Source organism: Neolamprologus multifasciatus, chromosome 12, assembly GCF_963576455.1.
Source record: "Neolamprologus multifasciatus chromosome 12, fNeoMul1.2, whole genome shotgun sequence".
Lineage (NCBI taxonomy): Eukaryota > Metazoa > Chordata > Actinopteri > Cichliformes > Cichlidae > Neolamprologus > Neolamprologus multifasciatus.
The window spans coordinates 25,789,039-25,811,596 of NC_140450.1; the positions used below are offsets into that span (position 1 = coordinate 25,789,039).

The 22,558-nt window shown below is 40.4% G+C and overlaps 1 protein-coding gene across 7 annotated transcripts in view; it reads left to right on the plus strand.

The window, feature by feature from the left end:
- The first annotated feature begins 3,493 nt into the window (after nt 1-3,493).
- The window catches only part of mvb12bb (multivesicular body subunit 12Bb), a 35,960-nt gene continuing 16,895 nt past the window's right edge, over nt 3,494-22,558 (plus strand). For 4 of the 7 annotated variants that reach the window (XM_085180624.1, XM_085180628.1, XM_085180627.1 and 1 more), the window contains exons 1-6: nt 3,536-3,641; nt 4,951-5,052; nt 14,531-14,626; nt 16,440-16,530; nt 17,581-17,710; nt 17,844-17,954. In XM_085180624.1, coding sequence (XP_085036750.1) covers nt 4,960-5,052; nt 14,531-14,626; nt 16,440-16,530; nt 17,581-17,710; nt 17,844-17,954 — 521 coding nt within the window. In that variant the 5' untranslated portion in view covers nt 3,536-3,641; nt 4,951-4,959. The other 3 variants (XM_085180626.1, XM_085180625.1, XM_085180629.1) reach the window with 3 other exon arrangements.

The following is a 22,558-nucleotide window of genomic DNA, read 5'->3' on the forward strand; positions in this document are numbered from 1 at the left end:
AGTTGAAGATGTTGAAATTTTCATTGGACGTAACCAGGAGGGACGGGGTTAGAAATTATTACAGTGAGAGAGTTCAACTTGAGCAGTTTGGAGACAAAGTTAGAGGGGCAAAGCTGGGATGGTTTGGACATTTAAGACAAGCAGTGCAACTCTTAGACAAAGGACATTAGAGATGGAGCTCCCAGGCAGGAGGAAAAGAGAAGGTCTATGGCTTTAGTGAGAGAAGACATGCAGAAGGTGTGTCTGACATGAGGAGGATACAAGGAGATAGGGTGAGATGAAGACAGCAGACCCCTAAAGAGGAAGATGAAGGAGACTGAATAAGAGCCTGAGGATCACTGCAATTTTACATTGGTTTTCAGCTTTGCCCCTGAAGTACAAGGATATCTCTGAATTCTCTGATTCTTATAATGATATTAGATTCTTAATATCTAACAATAATGTTAGATTTAATCTTTTTCAATTTTCCTTGGACTAATGCTATTCCTAAATTGTTGGAATACTTGAAACAGTTGTTAAAAGAGTGGCGAACCCCCCCCCCCCCCCCCCCCCCCCCGTCTTTACTTGTGGAAGACTCAGCCTCTCTGTTTATACCCAGTCACGTTACAGACCTGCAGTTAATTAACCTAATTTGCAGTGAAATGTTCACCAGATGTTTGTTTTAGGATTAGATCACTTTTATGTGCTGTTAAAAACAAAACATGTGGCAGATATTGATTTCAAACTCAAACAGTTTTGATATTAAACTATTAAATATGCTTTCTTTGTATTTGTCGAGTTAAGATTTGAAAGGATTTCCAAATGAATGCGTTCTGTTTTTACTGAGGTACAGCGAACTTTGTCGGAAATAGCGCCGCGTTATCTAGAAGCATTTTAAGAAGTCTCCTCTTTTTATGGATGATTTGTTTTAAACTGCAAACATGAAGAATTAGTGAGTGAATCTGACAGTTCATACATTTTCAACTTGTGCAATTCAGTGCTTTGGCCAAGAAAACAGATGGCATAAATGGAAAATTAAATCACATTTGGAGAAGCCATCATGTTTCGGGAGGTTTTTTTCCAGCCAGGGCAGCAATGAGACTCGACCAAACTGACCTTTAATTAGAGAGAAGCATGATATCATGGAGCCATGCGAGGCTGTATTCTATGGGGACGCTCAGGGTAGGCTTCCTAAAGCTTGTTATTATAAGCTATTCAGGAGACACTGTTTTTGTTTTTTTTAATGTGTAGAAAAGCAAGGAGGAGGGGGTTGAGGGTTATATATAAAATGAGACCTGCAGATTTCTACATAGCCCATAATGGGCTCATGCGGGTGACGGGGACGTTGGGGCGCAGTAGATTTCCCAAGTTGAGATAGGATATTATTACTCTCGGGGTGGCAACACAGAAATCTCCATCTCTGGTCCCTAGTCTAGTGTCAGCAAATTACTGAACACAGTGAATGACCTTTACACGTGGAAAAGAAAACCTTTGCTGTTTTTTTTTTCTTTAATCATTCAGGTGCAAAGTTATTCACCAAGGTATAATTTTAGTCCAGGGGCTCTTCTTTCATCCACTGATTACCACTCACGACTACAAGATTGTTACTAGAATGTGTGTGTGTGTGTGTGTGTGTGTGTGCGTGATATTTTGCTCACGATAAGATGATCCAGTATTTATGGGGTCAACTTTAAAGCGAGATGTGTCATAAAGTATACATGAAACAAAGCGTGAACAGAGAAATCACAGTTTTAATGAACCTTTTCAAAATGCCAGCTGTAATGCTATGCGTCCTACACTGGCTGCTCCCCCACAGAAATCTGCCACAGCCATCATTCATCTTACCCCACAACCCTCAGCATGCAATGTGCCACACATTAAAACACTGTAAAAGCTGATGGTTTTCACAGTTAGCATGTGTTGCTGCTATCTCCAGACTCTCAATGAGTGTTTCATCACCTATTCCATAATTAGACCATTACTTTAGCAGGTGCACCTCTTCGCAGCTGGAGCATGTGTTGTTGTTTTGGGTTTTTTTCTCCCCTCTCCGTCTACTCTTTTCTCCCTACCAACACCTGAGATTTTATTTTATCAACTTCAGCACCACTGCAAATCTCGTTTCAGTAGGTTGTCAACACCTTGATGTGATAGCATGTGCTGGTGCGTGTGAGGTTGGTGGTGGTGATGATACGGGGTGTTACAGGGGCTTACGAAGTAGGAAAATCTTCTTCCGCTGTGTAAATTTCCTCACCGGAATTAATTGCAGCTCCAACTGACATACAGTTAGCCACAGTTATCAGTGCTGTGTTGTATGACGTGAAGAACACTGTTTGCAACATGCCAGGATCTTTACACTTGTTTTATTCTGTCAGCCACAGGCTATGCAAGACAAACTATTCTCCCCATTACAAACTCAAATGATGACTTAAAGGAGTAAAATCTGATAATCAGATATATTTGGAGGATCATGAAAGATGTTATGCGAATTATTCGAATTGTCATCGCACTGCATCGACAGTAAGATTTGAAACAAAATGTAAAAGGCAAACATTTTATTTTCTCTCAGTCTTTTATGTTCAATAAATGTTAATATACTGGATAGTGAGACAATCAACATGAGAAAAGATTTTTTTTAAAAAGGGTTATAAAGGCAAGCGGTAATATTTTTGTCTGCATCCTTGGTAAAAATCAACCACATGAATGGAGGTGTTGAAATGTTTTTTTGTTACATGGGGTGTCACTTTCCTCTGAAAGTCACCCCCTCTTCCTAAATTTCAGAAGGAAAACCGATCTCCAATAAATACATCTCACTGCCTGTGACATTCGGCCAGCATATGGCACCATGTCATAGAGCAGAGCAACAAATCTTTGATTTGAATACAGTACATTAGGATAATAGTCGCAGAATGAAATAATTTATTTGATTGGTATGGTGGGGGCAGAAATAATAAACTCGATGATGGGAAAGCATCTGTTGCCTGCTGGTGTTTTGGACAGTCTACAAAGAGGCTTTCAAGTTTTGCACTCAGAGAGACATGAACATCCTAATGTTACAGCTAAGTCAATACACTGGGCTTGGTCTTACTTTCATCTGATTACAGAAACGACATGTGACGATTAGAGAGACAACCAACTGCCAGGAGGCGTGACCTGTAGATATAGCCATGTAATGATAGCCATTTAGTGAAGCACAGCCTAATTTAGTTACAACAGCTAAATTGGATCACGTAGGTTATTGCTAAAAAATACACCCTGCCATTGCAGGCCTTGAAATTCTTTGCATGCTTTGTTCTTAATGTAAGTTTTTGTTTTGTTTTGTTTTTTTAAGCAACTGATATCTAAGCCGTTTGCTGAATAAAATGTCCAATTTTGGGGTTTTTTAATCGTTTAATTTATTTATTTATTAATAAAACAATAAATCACAGAAAAAAAATATTCTCGGAAGACCAAATATTGGACTGTAGTTAATAATTTATTCCCTTGAACACCAGGAAGTATTTCCTTCCTACATGTTGGCGTGTAAAGGCCAAAGTTCACAAAGTGGTAGTGATAACCGGGGGGAGACGTTTTAGCAGGTAAAAAAAAAACAAAAAACAAAGGACTCTGTGTTTAGCTTCTGTGTCAGCTCACTGTTGAGTTTGTGGTGGGTTTCAAGTCTCCAGGTAATTTGTAAGACTGCTATATGGCAGGCGTTAGCGTTTTATACCACAAGATGCATTTTGGACGTTAACTAGAGCTGTGTTTGCGTCACACCCCTCTCGGTAAAGCAGTTGTAACTGGGCACTTGTAAATAAGCACTTTCGAGATGGATACAAGATAAAGCTAAAACTCTTTAAACCCTAGAAAAACCAGTAAGTATGCTAGCTAAACAGAAAGTTGTTTTTTTAGCCAAAGAACTGCTCTTAGCTTGTAAATATGACTGTCAGATACACCATAAACCGCATTAGTGTCTTAATTTTATGAGCATAATGTTTCTAAATATGGTTCTTAACATAAGAATTATTGAAGTTTGTCACCTGTGACCTGACAGGTTAGCAATATGCAAAATGTTCGCAGGTACACGTTTAAATAATTTGTAAGATTAATATTATAATATTATAATATTATAATTCTCCATATAACTTACAACCACAAACTGGCTCTTCAGTACTATTTAAGACTGTATACTATCTTGGATTTCATGGTGATTTTTGTCTTTGGAAATGAAATATGCTTGCAATGGTTTCTCTTTTTTTAGTTAATCTGCCTGGATAAGTTCTCCAGGCCTTGTTTTTGTGCCGGAAAAACAAAGCGCGTTTTAAACAAATGAATGTTACAAAGAGATTGTTCAATCTATTAGCTAATTTGCTATCTGTTTCATTTGAATAAGTACAGCTATCTAGCATTTGTTAAAGAGACAGCTGTTTTCTGGAGTAAAACCCCTAATTTGATCAGCTTAATTGCAATAGATTTTCTAAATATCAAGATTGAATGCAGCAACTTTGTCAGTTAGTACAAGAATGTTTTAAACCTAATCTAATAAAATTGCGCAAGGGAACCTTTTGTAAAGCCACTTACCCTGTAAGAGGCTTGCATACCCATTAGAAAAAAATTCCCTTAGACAGGAATAGATAGCAATTGATTGGGACTTCCTTGAAAATATGTGATCACTCCCCCTAATTTGTGATTTGGTGAAGTCATTGGGTAGTCTCCAAATGCTGTTTTGTCACTGGTCTCACTTGTCATTTGATCCTGGATTAGGCGGACACTTTTTCTTCTAGATCCTAATAAGCCTCATCAAGAAGTCAATATTGTGGCCATTTTAGCCAAGAAAGTCTGTGTGCATCCTCTGTGTAATGACTGCCAGAGGTGAAACACACACATACACACACACACGCGTGTGTGTGTGTATGTGTGTGTTTCACCTCTGCAGAAAGAACTGTTGATACCAATTGTACCAATTGTAAAGGTACTCTTCTACTTTTCTAACAGAGCTTCGACATGTCTGAAGTCAGCAGCCAGTTTCCCATAGACCCCATCACTGCAGTTGGAGTAGTGTCTTCACCCAGCAAGGCCCCTGATGGCTACTATGTTGTGAGTACAAACATCCTGAGCACAGGTTTTATAAAACCTGTCCTCAGTACACCATGAAATCACCAATTGCATTCTGGAGGTTCAGTGTTAGCATTTTGCCTGCCACCATGATGTAAACCATACATGGATGAGAGGGTGGATTGTTATCAGCTTATGCTGGCAAGCCTGGTTATTAAGCTGTATCCATAGTTTTCAGATGTCCAGATATTCGCTAATTAGTTCCAAGTAAAGAAGTCATTCACCAAAAACGGACTATTTTTATGGCTGTTCATATAATTAACATACACAAAACCAGTGAAAGTACAGTATCCAGATCCAGTTCTAAGTCAAATTAGCAGAGGTGACACCTAGCCACTTTTGTCAGTGGTAACCCCATATAGTTATTATGATGGCTATAATTACTTACAGTAACTGTAACTGTTTTTTGTACCACACACCGTTATGGTTCTGATGATTTTTACCCCATCAAAGGCTGATGGGGTATCGTCATTATCATGCTGGGTAGGTGGGTGGGTGGCCAGGTGGAGTGGACACCTAAATTTGTGAACATAATAACTCGAGAGCAAGGTGGCTCATATTTCATATTTCATTACATGTGCGTTTGCTAAAACAGGCTGAGAGCAAGTCTGCACTTTATTTTATTTCTTTTAAAAATCACAGGTTCAGTAAAAAAGCACTTTTTTGCCCTGATGATGCATTTAACATTTTAAAGTGTTTTTTGTGATAGGACCAGAATCCAAATTGTTAATCAGTGATTGTTGTCATAATTGGAGCTCTAATAAGATTTATTTTGCTTTCTGTACTGAGTTGCACATGAAACAGTTGAAAATGATTGTGTAGCATAATGCACACCCAGGCTGTTGGCACCCTTTCAAGGTGTTTTTGTAAGATCTGCTAGATGACTTATTCATAAAGTTTACTTTGATGATTAGACGGATTGCCATCGTTGGTTGCCACCAGTGTTGTAGACACACCAGAGGCAAAGGTTTAATGATGTTAGGTTTATCCCCATATAATTTAACTTTGTCCTCATGTTTTCTTTATATTCAAGTCTCACAGCGTCTTCACCATTAACAGAAATGTGAAGTAGTGCAGGGTAGGCTGCTTAATTAGATTTTTTTTTTGTAACTTAGTTTAAAGGGTAAAAAAAGAGAAGATAGTGCACAAGTTTATCAAAGCACGAAACAAGCTCAAGGGCAGATCTCTCTTCCTCTTCCCTTCTTCCTATTCAAGCTTCTTTTGTTTTCATTAGGCCCCCAAAGCCTCCCTCTTCCCCCTGTTTTTATCTCTTCCTGCTCCACCCAACACACTCAGCTTGTTCCTATCGAGCAGATGACGGTGGGTTGGCATCAGAAAGGAGCCATCGGCACGGAAACTGCATACACGCAACACAGTAACAAACACAGGGAAATCAGATTTCATTCTCTACCAGTCCACTGCACCTTACGCTGTGTGCGCAAACACTGTGTATGTTCCAGAGGGTGGTAGACGAGAAGTGCAAAATTAAAAACTAATATTTTTAAAATAAATATAAATCTGATGTCACTCTGTTTTTGCAGGAAATACTGTTACTGCATGAAAACATGCTAGTAGAACTAATTGACCAAACTTAGTAGGTTACTACTTTAGTTTCAAATGGTAATGTTAGCATCTGAGCTACTTTGGGCTGCTCCCTTGTCACAAAGGGTCACCATAGTGTGTAATTCTGCATGTTGGATTTGGCAGGCTTTTATACCAGATGCCTTTCGCTTATCAAGCAAATGTGTGAATCGCTACACTTGGAGCCATAGCTTATTGCTATTGATCTGTTGCAAGGGTATCATAATAAATAAATCTTAATCACAATGTATATGCTCCAATCAGCCTCAGCTGCACTTTGCGTTGAAATGGTCAGCTGCCAGAATGAACTAAGATGGTGTTTAGCAACATGGCAGTTGCTAAATATGAGAAATTTGATATTGTTAACCTTAAATGCACTGTTGTAAGCTTGTTAGCATGCTGTTATTAGGATGTAGTTTATGTAAAGTATTGTGCCTATGTACAGCCTTCCCAATGTGCCAGATGTTGGCTGTTGACTCCTAGTTGTGTCAAGTTATCAGTGCTTAGCTGCAGGGATGTTGCTAGTAGATTATTTTAAACTACCTCATAGCTGCGCTTTGTGACCTGCGTTGGTCACTAAACTGGCTGTGGTTGGTTTTATGCGTTAGTGTGTTGTTAGTGGATCACCCACAAACCTTGGCTGCCTGATAAATCTGATGACTTCCTCTATTTGAGATAGCTTCTGATAGAGTAAGATACCTGTTTGTAGAAAAGAAGGACTGCAGTACAACCTTTAAGAGGGTTTTATTGTCAAATTTTTAAGTCAAATTTAAAAAGTTATGATTCAAGATTAGAGCATAAAGAATAAAAAGTTACGTGCAAGTCATCTTCCAAGATAAGATTCAAGGTCTTTCAGGCTCATAGGATCTATTTCATGTGTTTGTCCCATCTTCAAGAATATCTTTTCGAACATCACTATGTGGTCTTTCATCTGCAGACTTGAAATACAAACAAAAATATCTGCAGTTGGTATCAGTGTACTAATGCACCACTGAGGAGGGAAATCTCAGGATATTAGCTGTATTGACTTTTTTTTTCCTTTCATATAAGAAATCTTTTCAAATACCTCCTTAATACGGACTGTTCACCATACTTTCCATATACTTTATAAAGCAGATCAAAGAACTGATTAACTCTTTTGCTCTCTGATACCGTACGCTCACATCTCTGAACTTGAGCAGGTTGTTCCAACACGAGAGAGCGCAGGCCCAGATCAAACACTGTTCCACTGGGATCAGGAGCTTTGCTAAAGCACCAGCAGCCACCTAACATCAAACGCACAGTAGACTCTTGCTCACTCATGCTCTGTTCATGGGTTGCAAAGGAGCTATGGCAGCTAGCTTCTTCCGCTCTGCTTTCAGCTAAACTAATTGCTCGCACGCTTTAGCACCCACTTTTAACACACACGCTGAATCTCAACAAGAAAGTCAAGTAGATTTCAAAGTGACTTTAGTTCTTTAAAGTACACATATTATGCTTTTTGGGTTTCACCTCTTTTTCTGTCATAAACTATTTTTGTGCTTGTCAAACGTCTGCAAAGTTCAAAGGTCATCCAAAAAAGTTATTCTCTGTCCAAAATGTCTTGTTAGGAAAACAGGGTTTCTTGCATGGCTTGTCTACATCCCTGCACATTTGCATAATGGCCACCTAGTGGCTAGTTGAACACAGCCTCAAGCAAACAGTATGCAGCTGCACCACATCATTATTATGTACTTCTTAATGCTCCTCCTCTATCTGTAAATTTTTTCAGCTATGAACAAAACATTTAGGCATTGTAAGAAAGAGTGAATACGTCTTATCCATCCTCTTATCCTTATCAAGGTGATGGGGGGCTGGAGCCTATCCCAGCTGTCACAGGGCAACTCTATTGCAGGGCTAACACTTAGAGACAGACAACCGTTCACACTCACATTCACACATATGAGCAATTTTAGAATAATCAATTAACCTAACCCCACTAACTGCATGTCTTTGGATTGTGGGAGGAAGCTGGAGTACCCAGAGAGTACTCCACACTCCACACTGAAAGGCCCCAGCCAGATAGTGGAGTCACACTCAGGACCTTGTTGCTGTGAGGCGCCAGTGTTAATGTTTTCCTATTATTCCTTGAATAATAGGAAAATCCTTTGCATTAGCAAATTATTGGGTGTATGACATAGATAGTAATGATGGACATTGCTTCCAACTAGGGCTGCCACGATTAGTCGACTAATCACGATTACGTCGACTATTAAAATTGCCGACGACTAATTTAATAGTCGACGCGTTGTTTGAAGCTTTGTAAGATCCCAAAAGACACAGGAATAAGAAGTTGGATTTAGAAGTGTAATAACGGACTGAAACAGAAGATGGCAGCACTGCATGTACAAGGATGCCAGCTGCCGTTAAACCCCGAAGAAGAAGAAGCAGTGTCCGGTATGGTAGCTGTGTCCAAAGTCAGGAACCGCGCGGCCCTCCTCAGTTTCCAACAATGGTGGCAGATAGTTAGTTTTAATATTATTAGTGATGGTGAGATGATGAACTGAAGCTTTCCACCCAATTGGTCGACTCATGGTTCGAAGCATTGTGATGATTCATTTGCTCTACTGCGCCATCAAGTGGACAATTCAAGTGAAGTGGGCTCTGTGATTATAATGATGTGTAAACCTCTAAACTGAATAAATAAATTGTTTTCTTGGTTATTTATCCCGAATATTGTCTCAGTATGTGTGATACAAAAGAGAAAGTGGAAACTATCAGGACACAGTTTTGGTATGATTGTGTAACTGTTAGCCTCAGACAGTCAATAGTATAATTCAGATCATAGATCAGTACATTTGCATATTTGTATAACTATAAAAAGAAAGCTGACACTTTCGAGACTTCAATGTGTAAGCATCACAGCAGATGCCTTTGTGTCAACATAGCTGAGGCTAAAACAGAAAAACGATTTTATAAAAATATTCAGCAGTAGATCAAAACTGAAAGAAAACCACTAATCAACAAATGAACATTACCTGATGCTGCTGAATTGAAGCAGAGCAAATTACAGAGGTTTTATTAGAGACACACCTTAGCGTTTTGCAATTTTGCATAATGTTAAAAAGTTTAAATTATTTTAGTAGCCTATTGAACGGCAGAAATTAGGTTTTCTTTTCGGAAGTATTTAAAAGGGAAAAAACAGCGGCTGACAAACAACGGTGGTCTTATGCGTAACAAACAAGCGAATAATGCAGAAAACAGATTTTTAGACGGGAAACTGTTCTTGAAGTATACTGTGTGTGTGTGTGTGTGTGTGTGTGTGTGTGCGTGTGCGCGTGTGTGTGTGTGTGTGTGTGTGTCTGTGTGTGTGAGAGAGAGAGAGAAAGCTGTGCATGGAGTGTGATTTTATCCTGGTGAAAGCAAAACAGCAAAAGTAAGAGGAAATTCATGACGATGTTTATGTGAAGCGTAGTTTGGATCTCCTTTTGCTGCTGGTTCAGTCAATATTGTTTGAAGAGAAATAAAACCTACAGCTTCAGAATCAGCGCAAAAAAGGCATAAACACGAAGCACGGACCCACCGACGGATTAGAATCAGTGAGCTGTCAGCTTTTAGCCCTGACCGTGTCCGTGCTGTCTGGTGAGAAAAGCGACATCTCACTGATTCTGATGCGTCCGCGCTTTGTGTTTACGTCTTTGTGCAGAATCGGTGTACCTGCTCTCATTTACTGTTTTAGCTGTTTGGTGGTGGTTGAAATGTAGTAATATTTATATTAAAAATCGATTCAGGATTTTAATGAATCGATATCACGTTATCCAAGCTAGAATCGATTTTAATCGATAATCAAACCCGCTCCAAGTACCTGTGTAATCATGCTTATGTACATCTGGATAATGACACAAACTAGTATTTGGCGCGTCACTTTTTAATAAACTAAAAGACAGAAATCAGATTATAGGATCTGTAGTGTTGTTTATTTATATTATGGTGCTTATCATTTGTGATTTTTATTACTGTGTGCATACTTTATTAGGAGAGATAAAATAAAATAAAAAATCTCTTCCTTCCTGGTTCCATCGAAGAAGAAATGCTCAAGTAACTATGTAACACATACGTAATCCAATTCCACAACACAATGTGATGGGAAATCAGCTGTGTTTTTCTGCCCATTTCGAATCTGGCGCGAACCGGTGAACCAGTCCCTGAATCAGTCACGTGGTACGGACTGCCCGCGAGGCCTCGAACGTCACTGCATACGTAATCAAAGCAAGCCTCGATACGCGCTTCACAGAAACGCCCCCGAGATTACCTGACACACGATTCGACGCTTTGACACACAGGACACATCACTAAATGTTACTCTTATTATTCTTTCTGGGTCACAAAATAAACGTTTAACATATTTTCAGGGGAGAATATAGCTGTGTAAACCTCAAATATCTGCTCAGTTTATCAAGACACTACATATTTTCAAAAGCGCTCCAACATTTTCGGAGACGTCTGTTACCCACCACCTCGATAGTGAGCCGGGGTTCAAGGCTCACCAGAGCCGGTGAGAACATCGGACTCCCGGCAAATCGTTTTAAAACCCATCGCCGTCTTTCGCTACTCAGGTTAAACTTGATATATAAGTCACTTAGATAACTTAAAAATGTTATTGTTTGGCTTTTTTTTTTGTATTTTATTTGTTACTGAGTAAATCGGTTTGGCTGAGATTAAAGGTATAGTTTTTACACAGAATATACTCCAGTGTCCTGTTATATTTTAGATAGCAAGGAGCAGACGGCTGAGTTTATTAAACTCCACCAAAACAATCTGCAAATTTCATTTAATAAACTATCATCTTGTCTTTATTTTTAGTTAGCACATACCTTAAACACTTAAAGCTGTAAGATAATGATAGTTATATAAGATCAGATGCATGCTGGTGCAATAAGCTGTACGTTTTATGTCCAATGGATGCATGATCTGATTAGTCGACTAATCGCAAAAATAATCGGTGACTAGTCGACTATCAAAATAATCGTTTGTGGCAGCCTTACTTCCAACTGAAATATTGGGCTGTGTATTGGAGTATGTCTATACAAAATATGTCTGTTTTTTAAATCTTGGTCATACTGGATTGACCAAGGATTATCTGGGGTTCACCCATTGAACCATTGGCTAACAACTTGCCATTAGCCAATGGGTGGCTTCATAGTCAGACCCGCCCCCTTCACAACTTCCAGTTTGTTGCATTGCACCTGAAAGTTGTATCTCAAAGCTTCAAAATGGGACTTAAGAAACAAATGGATCATGTCATTGTAGTTTTACTTTACTTTATGCTTTAGTGTCCCCAAAGAGGAAATTTGTTGTTGTGTCCAAGCTCAAGCTGCCAGCAGTACAGCCACTATAACTACCATGTAGATACAGCTAAATCTATCTGTATGCTCACATTGCTGTCAGAACTGGAATATTAAAGGACAATAAGGATAACTGTTAAATTGTAAATGCAAACCAATAAACAAGGACTGGGTGTGGGTCATTATGTTTTCGTGTCACTCAGCTGGATTTTCATTAGCCTCCCCTGATATATATTATTATATTATACACACACACACACAAGGGGATTTAAGGGGCAAAAACTCTACCAAGGCAAATGCTGTATTCAGCCGTTTTGAAGAAAGTGATTTTTCTTTAAAATGGCCCAAATTTAAAGGGCACCCATGTGTACCCATGTGCTCCACTTCTCAGGTTTTCTTGGTAGTTTTTTCCATGGTCCTAATGACGGGCAGACAAACAGAACAGCAAACATAGCTTATAAAGGCTTTATCAGAGGAATAAATTGTAATGATGGAAGTCATTTTGGTGTTGTATGAGAGTACTGTGCATACTCACACACATATTTTAAGTACTTGATTTACTCCTCATTTAGTCTGTCCAGCTGTCACGGGTCTGTTAATAAGGTGGGCCTCAAAAAGCAACAGGAACTTAATGGTTATTTTTAATCATTAAAATGTGTGCGCTTTTACACTATTTTACAGACCCCCCAAATAAAGTTAAAAACCTGTAAATAGCCACAGTGTGTGTGTGTTTTTTTTAATATATTGTCAGAAGCTGATTTATTTAAAAATAAGATCTGAAATACTTCTCAGCTTCTGTGTTTTTCTTTGTTTCCCTGTGCCTCGTATATTTTCTCTTCACCTGGTTTTACTCTCCAGAGAGTTTTGATTTTATGCCTTTATATCTGTATTCACAGCTGTGTCTCTCAGTGCTTCATGGCATCTTGCTGCTTATGTCTGTCTCCAGAGATGCTTCATAGGAATATTCAATACCCCCTAAAGACTTGTTTCATCGGTGGGCTTTCAGATCACTGCGAGCATAAGCTTTTAAGAAGCAGTAGTTGAATCTGACATTGCATTTTAAATCAAATGACACGACCATATTTCAATATCAGAGGTGTGATATCTCTTATCAGACAGGTGACATTCTTCTCATTGAAGTCTGTGTAATGACGGCGCCATACAGTGGCACTCGTGTATGTATTAGACAAGATCCACTACAAGTTTACACATGCTTTTGCTGCCGTGGCTCAGCGGTTGGCGTTTCAAATTCAAGCTGCGTCGCATTCTTGCTGCCGGCGGCTGTGGCAGGATGATGCCTGAGGTGCCTCCTCAGAGGACCGTGCCCTCGTTACTCCTCAACTTGACTTTGGGTTTCACAAAGCGAGCCCTTTGTTTACGCTGACAGGATGCGCTGGCTACTGACCTGGAAAAAGGTGGCCAAGACGGGTTGTCTTGTAAGGAAGTAAGGGAGGCTGGTGATGTATTGGCTCCTTCTGGGACCTTTCATGGAAGTGCTGTGGAGAGGCCCTGCAATCCCTCTCTCTGCTCATCTTCTCTTCTTTCTCTCTCCTCATCCTACTATCTGTCTCTGTTCCCCACTCTAGCCTCTGCTCTCATCCCATCTAGTCAGTGGTGGTTTTGCATGAATCTCCCCATACCATGTCCCCCCCCCTCAACCAGTCACCGGGGTCATTCATCATTATTGTCAAGGGGGTAATGTGTGTGGGTGGGTGCAGAGATCTATGACTTCTTCATTTGAATGAACCTCATTAGATTGACTCTTCTTTGTAAAGGATCCCTTTAGAAAATAACTCTGGCAGTTATTTAGGTTATTCTCACATGATAGCCAATGGAACATGACGCTTCAGCCAAGCATGTTTGCTCGAACGATGGAAGAGTCTCTGCGATGCAGTCTGCAGGTTATATTTTGCTTTATCACTCTGCCCTGCATACCTAAATTTACATAGCAATGCAGTATAGGACCTTGAGGTTGACTTGTGGTACCCACATGCTGTCAATTTGATGCAATCTCTCTTTTTTTTACTGACTCTACTGCTTGTTTACAACTATGAATGAGCCTGTTGTACAAGGGCAAGCGGCTCGGGTCTTTGAAATCAGACTTTAAATTCTTTGTAATTTATTCTTAGAAAAAGCTGTCTCCTTAAATAAAGTAAAACTATTCGTGCTGTGTGCGCAGTGTCTCAGTCTCAGTTTACCCACGTCTTCACTCTGGATACATTACAGAAGGTTTATTTTTTTTTAAAAAGATACATTCCACATTTACCATAAATATATTCCCTGCTTTCCCACGTTGAAGTTTGCCTCCCTTATTAGAGCAGATCCTTGTCAGGGCATCTTTAATCAGCCCAGTCCCAAGAGATGATATTTTTAGCCACCTTTTTGGAGGCTAAGACTCCTTTACCCACGCAGAGCACTAATGAGATGGAGCAGTAGTGTAGGCAAGCGTTAATTAAGGCTAGTATGCAAAGGAAGAGGCAAAAGCAGCACGCTCATGGCATACATACATTAACTTTATCCCACCTCCTGCATGTTTTCTCTCTCCTTGTTTTTTCCCCCCTACTTTTTCCACGTAGGTTGCACAAACAACAGATGGCTCTGACGCCGACCTGAGGAAGGACGGCTTATTCAAATCCAAGGTCACTCGCTACCTCTGTTTCACCAGGAAAACTGTAAGCGTGAATGTAAACTTCTCCCTTTTCCTATGCGCTCTGCACTAGCTCCTCATCTGCTGCACCTTCTTTTTTGATTGTTGTATGCCAATGGTCATTAGCTCACTTTTTGCTGCCAGAATATCTTAATAGGCCTTGTGTTTGTATGAGTCAAAGTCCCACTTTAAAAAAGCCAGGACTGGTAGTGCAGTTTTAAAGTTTTCGATAAAATGGATATGCATGCATATTCTGGATGGATAATACCTGGAAGAGGTATTTTTCATGTTGGTGGCCCTCGAAGATATTATTTATGTTTATTCATGAAATAGCAATGAGCTGTATTTTAACTATTCCAATTTATCTGATCAGCAGCAGCCATGGTTACCAAAGCTTATGTACATATAACATTTGAATCAGAAAATGCCTCCTATTTTTGCAAGAGAAAATGCTGTAGGATATATATATATATTTACAGAGAGAGAGTAACCTGATTTGAGTAACCACGACTCCTCTGTGGCTGAAATGATCTTTGCATTGTATTTCTCATAATGCTGTTGGGGCATTTTTTTGACTCCTCTCCTGCCTGCAGCCTACAGCTGATGTGTTTCTGCTTGGCTGTCAGCTGCTCTGTGGCCATAAATACACCTGCTTACATTGCCAGGATAATCAACCTGTCTAACCTCAGCGCATACAGCTTACTATTGGTCGTCTATTAATTAAGTTTCCGTGGGTTGCAGGTGGACGGTGCAGGCAGTAAACAAAACCTGCATTTTTGTTATTACTTTGCATCAGCTCAATTTTAGGACTTAATCGAGTCCGATTCTTTTTCGGCATCCCCCTTAAAGTCAGGCAACCTGGCAGCGGCTGCCTCGTGCCGGAGCTCAATCTGGCCCTCGGTTTAGTATATAGCATACAAATGGCCTTCCCCTAGTTCCTGTATATTATCTTAAAATGCGTGTCCACATTGTTTTGAAGACTTTGACGCAAATAAAACATGACAGAGCCATCAACAAAGGCTATTTTGTCTGCCAGTCAATGGAGCTCCCACTGTAATTGTCTATGACAAAAACAGATTCTGTAGAATTAGCCCCTGTATTATGTGGGGAGAAGTAAATAGTTTGTGATTTATCATACTCTAGGTTGAAGGTAGATAGCCCCCTTTGTCAGGTTGCGAAGGAAAAATTCTCCCCGGAAAAAAAAGGGGGGGAAACACAAAAAAAAAAGGTTTCATGCATAGTAATAACATTCATCCATATTCCTCCTTACGTCAGTGTAAAAACTATGAATAAAAAATGTCTCTAATGGTAATGACTGTCGGGCAACAGTGGCAGTGGAATCCAGGCTTTTCGGACGCATCAAGTCACGCCTGGCTCGCCCCACTCTCTACTGCCGCTGTGTATTATTGCAATTTATTATGGCAAAAAATGAAAATGTAATGGGAGACAGGGAAGAGTCATGCTTGAAAATGTCAGCTACACAGTCCGTGATTATTTTTAACTAGTCCCATTCTGTTGATCAGACTGCCTGCTCTGTCTCCCATCACCCCATAGCTTCTCGCCAAAAGGTTGAGAATGATTACAAGTTCACACATGCATTCTCTCACTCCAGAAAAAGCTATTAGAGAGTAATTACGTGAGCTATTTTGTCAACCATTCTCTTTAGAGACTTCTTGAGCTTTTAGTAAATCATTGAGTCTATTATCTCTACATTTTCCTCCCTGAGCACCCAAAAAAATGACTAACCTTTTTCTCATTCTTGCTCTCTGTCCTTTCCAAAGTTGCATTTGCATATATTATTTTTAAAAGTTGCTGCCTCCGCGCTGTCGTTCGTGCAGGGGCCCGATGTTGTCGTGGACATGAAGCTGACTGATATTAAAGACGCCCTGCCAGAGTCGTTCACACCAATGCAAGAAACAATGGACACAAGTAGGTAAACAGTCAATACCGACCACAGGCTCGCTCCCTTCCTCTTGCTTGTTTTTTTTCCCCCACCACTCTCCGACCAGCTTATGCCGAGGTCCTCAGGGGCAGCTTTGCTTGAGATAGTGAATGTTTTATGGGTGCAGGTTAGCTTAATTTATGGCAGGCTGTGGGAATAAAATAAACATTTTGCCCTGGAGGTACAAGAGAAGAGAATCATGAGTCATTGTTTATCTCAGCTGGAGCTGTGCTTTTCTTTATGAGGGCCTTATTTATGTATTTATTTGGGGAGAGGACGAGTGGATGGGGGTTATCTAATATTAATGAAATGCATTCCCCAATGCTTTAGTGCTTTTTGAGTGCTACGTATTTCCCCCTCACTATCCACGCTGTGGAAATGTAATAATATTTTGGTGTGGGGAGTGAGGACAGCTTGTTTATTATTTTTATTATCATTGCATTTACACTGCACTTTCTAGTGTTGCTGGGGAAATAAATGAGCAAGGCACAGATGCAATATAGGGAAAGCATGGCAATGTGTTTTTTTTTTCTTTTTTCTTTTTGCCAGAATGAAGAAAAGAGATTATGTTTTGTTTGGCTATGTTGTAATTTAATGTTTTATTACTTTATGTGAATCCATGTTTAATGTATACATGTGACATTATGTATGAGTTTCTATCTAGAATATTGAGTTTAAATCCCCGTTGTGCTCTAAAGCTGATGGAGGATTCACTTAGTTCTGTCATTTTACCTACTAAAGCGATAAAAATGATAATAACACATGTGAATTTTGTGGCTTTCCAGTGTCCACTCATTTCCCCTTTGAGCACAGCAAGTCACCCACAAACTGATATTAGCTCATCTTTTATTCGGAGGATGGTAATGACTAAATAGCAAAGCATAAATGGGATTTGTGAATATATATTTTTTCCTAGAGGCTCAAACTGTCGACAGGTTTTTTTTCCTTTTCTTTAGCCCCAAACTGAGGAGAAAACAGAACTGAATAATCAACTAACAATTTCTCTCTGACATCCTCATATTTACTTGACTCATCAGAGGAAGCTGCAATGAGGAAGAGGAGGCTCTGTGTGAAAATGAGCCCTCGTGAGGATGCGAAGACAGCTGTATGTGACATCCAGATCACGGCAAAGTCCAAGACCCATCTTGTTAACTACACCTGTGTAGGGTGAGCTATTTGACAGCGGGAATGAATAAAATCGTGAAGTTTTGTAACTTTTCTTTTTGCCGCAATCATTTTGCCATTTGCAGGTAAACCTGCTAACCAAGCTGTTGTGTGGCTTTTTTTCATTCGTACACAGCGAACTAAACAACATGGGAATATGGTATCGGTTGGGAGATGTTCGCCAGCATCAGCCGTCTAGAGTCACGTCCGGCAGGGTCGAAAGCGACGCCCGACCCAGCACAGCGAGGTAACGCCCCGCCACAATATTCAGCTGTGCGTCTCGGGTTTTAACTTTTCCTCCTTGCCTTACTTTTCATTTCCTGTGCTTGTGAGCTTTTGTTACGCTCCTGTGCCTCTTGTACGCCAACAAAGACACGAGCAATTGATCACTCCCGGGCAATCTGCTGTAAAGGTTGCTGCTGGACAACAAGGTAGCGAGGGTGAACTGGATAGACGGGGCTAACTAGACAGGAACCCCTGAACAAGAACAGAAGTTCAATGAGGGCTAAACTCCTGCTATTTGTGTAGTGTCCCAGGAGGCAGAGGGAGGTCGCTCCTCCGACTGCAGTGACAAGAGGGTTGTAGTTTGCAGACAAAAAAAAGGAGGAGATGTAGCCCGGAGAGGGAGCGACAGCTGCAGAGGAAGGGAGAGCACCAAGATCTCCTCCACTTTGGTATTCGTGTGTCCCCGCCTCTGCTCATGCTGCTCCGGTTTCCTCTGCCTCGGGCCTTCGAGTGAACGGAGCAAACCTTTGTACTGTGTCCAGAGCAAACAGCTCAATTATTTATCGCAATGAAGAGCTGGGGATTTCCACAGCAAATTGTAAATAAACAATCGAGACTCCTTTGGTGTGGCGGTGCTGTGGAGGGTGAAGCTTGGCACAGTGATCTGACGTCTTTGCCAGCTTGAAGTGCTACGTTCTGCCATCCTGTGCCGGGCTGAGTAAAAGCTCCAGCAGGCCAGAGCGGTGGAAGTCACCAGCAGGAGTATTCAAAACAGAGCTTCTGTTCGCCGTGGCTGTGCAGTGGGGTGAGAACCATTAAAACTGGAAGGCTGTGGATTCAAAACTCCAGGTTCAGACCGCGTGGAGTTTTGTGAATCGTCCATATTTTGGAAGCCGATGGTCAATAATCTTTGATGTGATGAAGTTAGATCGAGTGCTCGGGCCCACGTGCGCCTTCACAGCTCTCTTGCCGGTAATCCTCAGTTCTTTTGAAGCCCACTTTCAAGTTGGTGAGGCACAGAGGTTGGAATAAATTGTACCTCGAAGCGACTCACACACCCACTGCCCCCCCTTACTCTTGATGCCTGCTGAGATCACAGGCCGCTGTTTTTGTGTTAACATTAAAATTCATTCCACAGTCAGACTCTTCTTTTGAGAGTATTTCCATCCGTAATGCACCGACGCATAAGGACGAAACTGCGGGCAATTTATACAGTGGCAGTTCTTACATGTACTTCAGACAGCCATACATAGAGCCATAAATAGTTCTGTAATTTTTTTTAAGTCACAGATAAGATAGTTTGACACAGTGATTTATAAACAGCTCCTCAACAAGCACCGATTCCCTGAAGAAGTACAGTAACACAGTGTAACTGTCTGTGCAGTGTTACCCCACTATACTTTATTCATATTCAGCAAGAGAAAATTCTCTCCTTCACGCCTCCTTCGGGCTATCTATTACAACTTTATGGCCGTTGGAGAATAGCACCTCTTAAATTTAAGTGCTCTTTACAGTCAGTGGAAAAGATGTTTTAAATACAGTCAATAATGTATAAATTTTTAATGACCCTTATAATTTTGAAAGCTGCAGTGATCCCTCTCAAATGTTACGTTGCCTCGGGCGGCGAGAGCTCGTTAGGGTTGTATACAAACGTAAACCGCAAATCAGGTTTTTTCGGCGGCAACAGAGCTGCAGTAACTGCAGAGCGTTGCATCATTACGGGACACGCGCAGTTACTGCGTCGAGGCCAAGGTGTTATATTTAAATTGCTTTTGTATCGTTTTTGTCAGCTGTAAAACGCAGGGGCTGAGAAGTTTCGGTTTCGCTTTAAGAGTCCGAAATTGAATTTGCAAAAATCTTAAAACACTTTAGCTTTTCTTTCGTGGGCACTAATGCTCGTTATAAGTGGTTTCTGTGTGAAATAATGAGCCCGGTGAGGGCTTTCCTTTGGCGTGACTCAGAGGTTCAGTCAGCGCCATCAGACCTATTTTAACCTACTGCTAAGCACAGTATAGGGAAGTTTATACTAGAATTATGGCTTCAAGTAATTATTTACCTTCACAATTATTGTAATGAGTCTCTTTTATAATTAGTTTATAAAATTATCAGTATAAAGGAAAATTGCCTCACCCTGTGTGACTGGGGTTGCAAAACCTAAAAAAAAGACTGGGGCTGAAATTATTCATTGGACTTCTGGCTTGTTTGCTGTGTCCAGGTGGCATTAAATTCATACATTATAATAAAAATTGTTATTGACTACTGTGAAGTGCTACAGATAATAAAAAAAGAAATGCCTTTTCATGATATTTCAGGTTTTATGTTAATCAGACAGGTGTTAAAATGTGATCTACTTTCTATTCAGCGTGAAGGAAAGTCCTAAACAAGTCCGATTTTTTAAATTCAACTTTCATTTAAGCATTAGGAACCTTGAGATTAAAATCTCTGTTTCTAGTGAGATCTGTCATAGAGAGGACACCATAAAAATGACAACATAAGCACACAAAGGAACTCAACAAGTAACGTAACACAAACCATAAAGTGAACAGCAGTTGCACAGTTTTTATAAGAGCTCTGAATTCTACCCGGGAGACAAAAGTATTCTGATTTAGTGAGTTTGAACTTTATTCCGTGACCCAGGTGCAAAATCAGAGGACGCTGCTCTAACGAGTTCAGAAAACGTCCTTGGTGCCTTAAAGAAGCTCTGCTTCTAGAGGAATGCAAGACTCTAGCAGGTGCTTGTAAAACTGCAAAAAGGAATGTTGGGGATTTGTAATGCAATAATTTATTTTCCTCATGCAGTTTAGTAGTTAAAATTATGGATAAACAGTAAAGCTGAAATGGTTGTTTCTCACTGGCTCAGGCTGTTGTGCCATATTGAGCAACTAAAAGTTATAGGGAGGAGGCCCGCTGAGCCGTCTGCTGCGCAAATACGTTTAAACACTGTGTGCTTAACGTCTCTTTATCAGGTTTGTCTGAAGCGTCTCAACCCGAGACGGTGTTCTGATTCCATTCATGGCAGCAGGTTGATGTCAACCACTTCAGCTTGTTCTCTGTCAAGACTGACCATATCAGCAAGTCCCTGACTTTATAATGTTAGGGGGAAAAAAAACAGCACCATCCGGTCAGCCTTTTAATGTGGCCAGTAAAGTATCTCCCTGCTTCCTCCTCCTGACCAACGCTGCCATTTGTTCTCCTGATAAAACTGTCATTGTTGAAGCTGGTATCTGACCTCTGCAGTGACTGCTAGCATAAATTAGCCTTATTCTAACATTGCAATTTCTTTTGCCTCACTCAGAATCAAGGTTTTTGACATTTCTCTTAAAATAATGGGCCACTGTACACACTGACACTTTTTAAATCAATCTGTGCAGTGATAAAAATGTCAAGGCAAAGTCTCTTTTTCTTCCATTTCAGAGTTTTTTTTCCCTTTAACACCTGAAGGCTCGATAGTCATCAGTGTCAGAAATGGCACGCGTATCAATACATTTAGGATTGCACAGTCTTCTACCTGTGACACTCCACGCGTTGCTGCTGCTCCGTACGATTATTGTATCAGCTTTCATTGCATGCTGGTTAACCAAGACTTCCCACTGCACACAACTCTTGAGAGAAAGAGACACGGTGACTGTCAGCGTGTCGCATGACAGATCCCCTGTCTGAAGTGTTGAAGAACAATCCTTCCCGGCTCAATCTCACTCATTACTTTGCTACGTTTTGGAAAAAGTTGCAAAAACTAGCCGAGATCAAGCGAATGGATGCAGAGCGATGCCAGAAATGATCGAATGATCAGCTAAGATCTGATGGGCAGAGACTACTCGGTGATTTGCCACCAAAGTCTAAGAGATTCTCTTTTCAACACCTGACACTGAACTTAAAGGAGGATAATGATGGGTGAGAAAGCAGCTCCCACAAAGCAGCACTGTTGGCACATAGAGGAAGGTGTGGAGATGTTGTCACGGGAAAGGCTAGATGTGTGTCAAAACAAGAGCTTCCAGCTCTCTGTATCGCAGCTCTGGCTCTTCAGTCAGTGATATTACTCTCATTCTCATCTTACCTACCTGCCTGTCTGTCGCCACTGTCTCTTCCACTTTCTCTTCTCCTCCTTTTTCTTTTTTTTAAGTAGACAACTCTTTTCCGCATTTGCTATTTGTAACAACAAAAAACGAACACCACTGAATCGTAATTCATGTTGTCGAATAATCTTTTGTGCTTTGGTTTTCTTTCTTATTTTAACTGATTTTAACTCGGGCAGATTTCACGGGGAACATAATACTCTTGATCCACGTTGTAATTGTGTAAATCTATCAGGCCGCGTTCCCAGTTTTACTCTAATTTGATGAGGAACTACACTATAATTGAATATTCAAATTAGGAATATGTGTCAATATGGCTCTCCTTGCCTGAAATGAGGATTAATTGTTGTCAAAACTCCTGTGGCCAACATAACACTGCTGTTGATTAGCAAATGCACTTGCCATGTTTTTTTTTGTTCCTGTTTTGTTTTAAGAATTAGTTGTCTAATTGATTTGCCATATGTTACCCTCTCCAATCCACCTAAAATTGTATTTAGAAATCACCAATTTGGACTGAGACCGTTTTGAGCTTTTCAAACAGATGGGAAAAGAA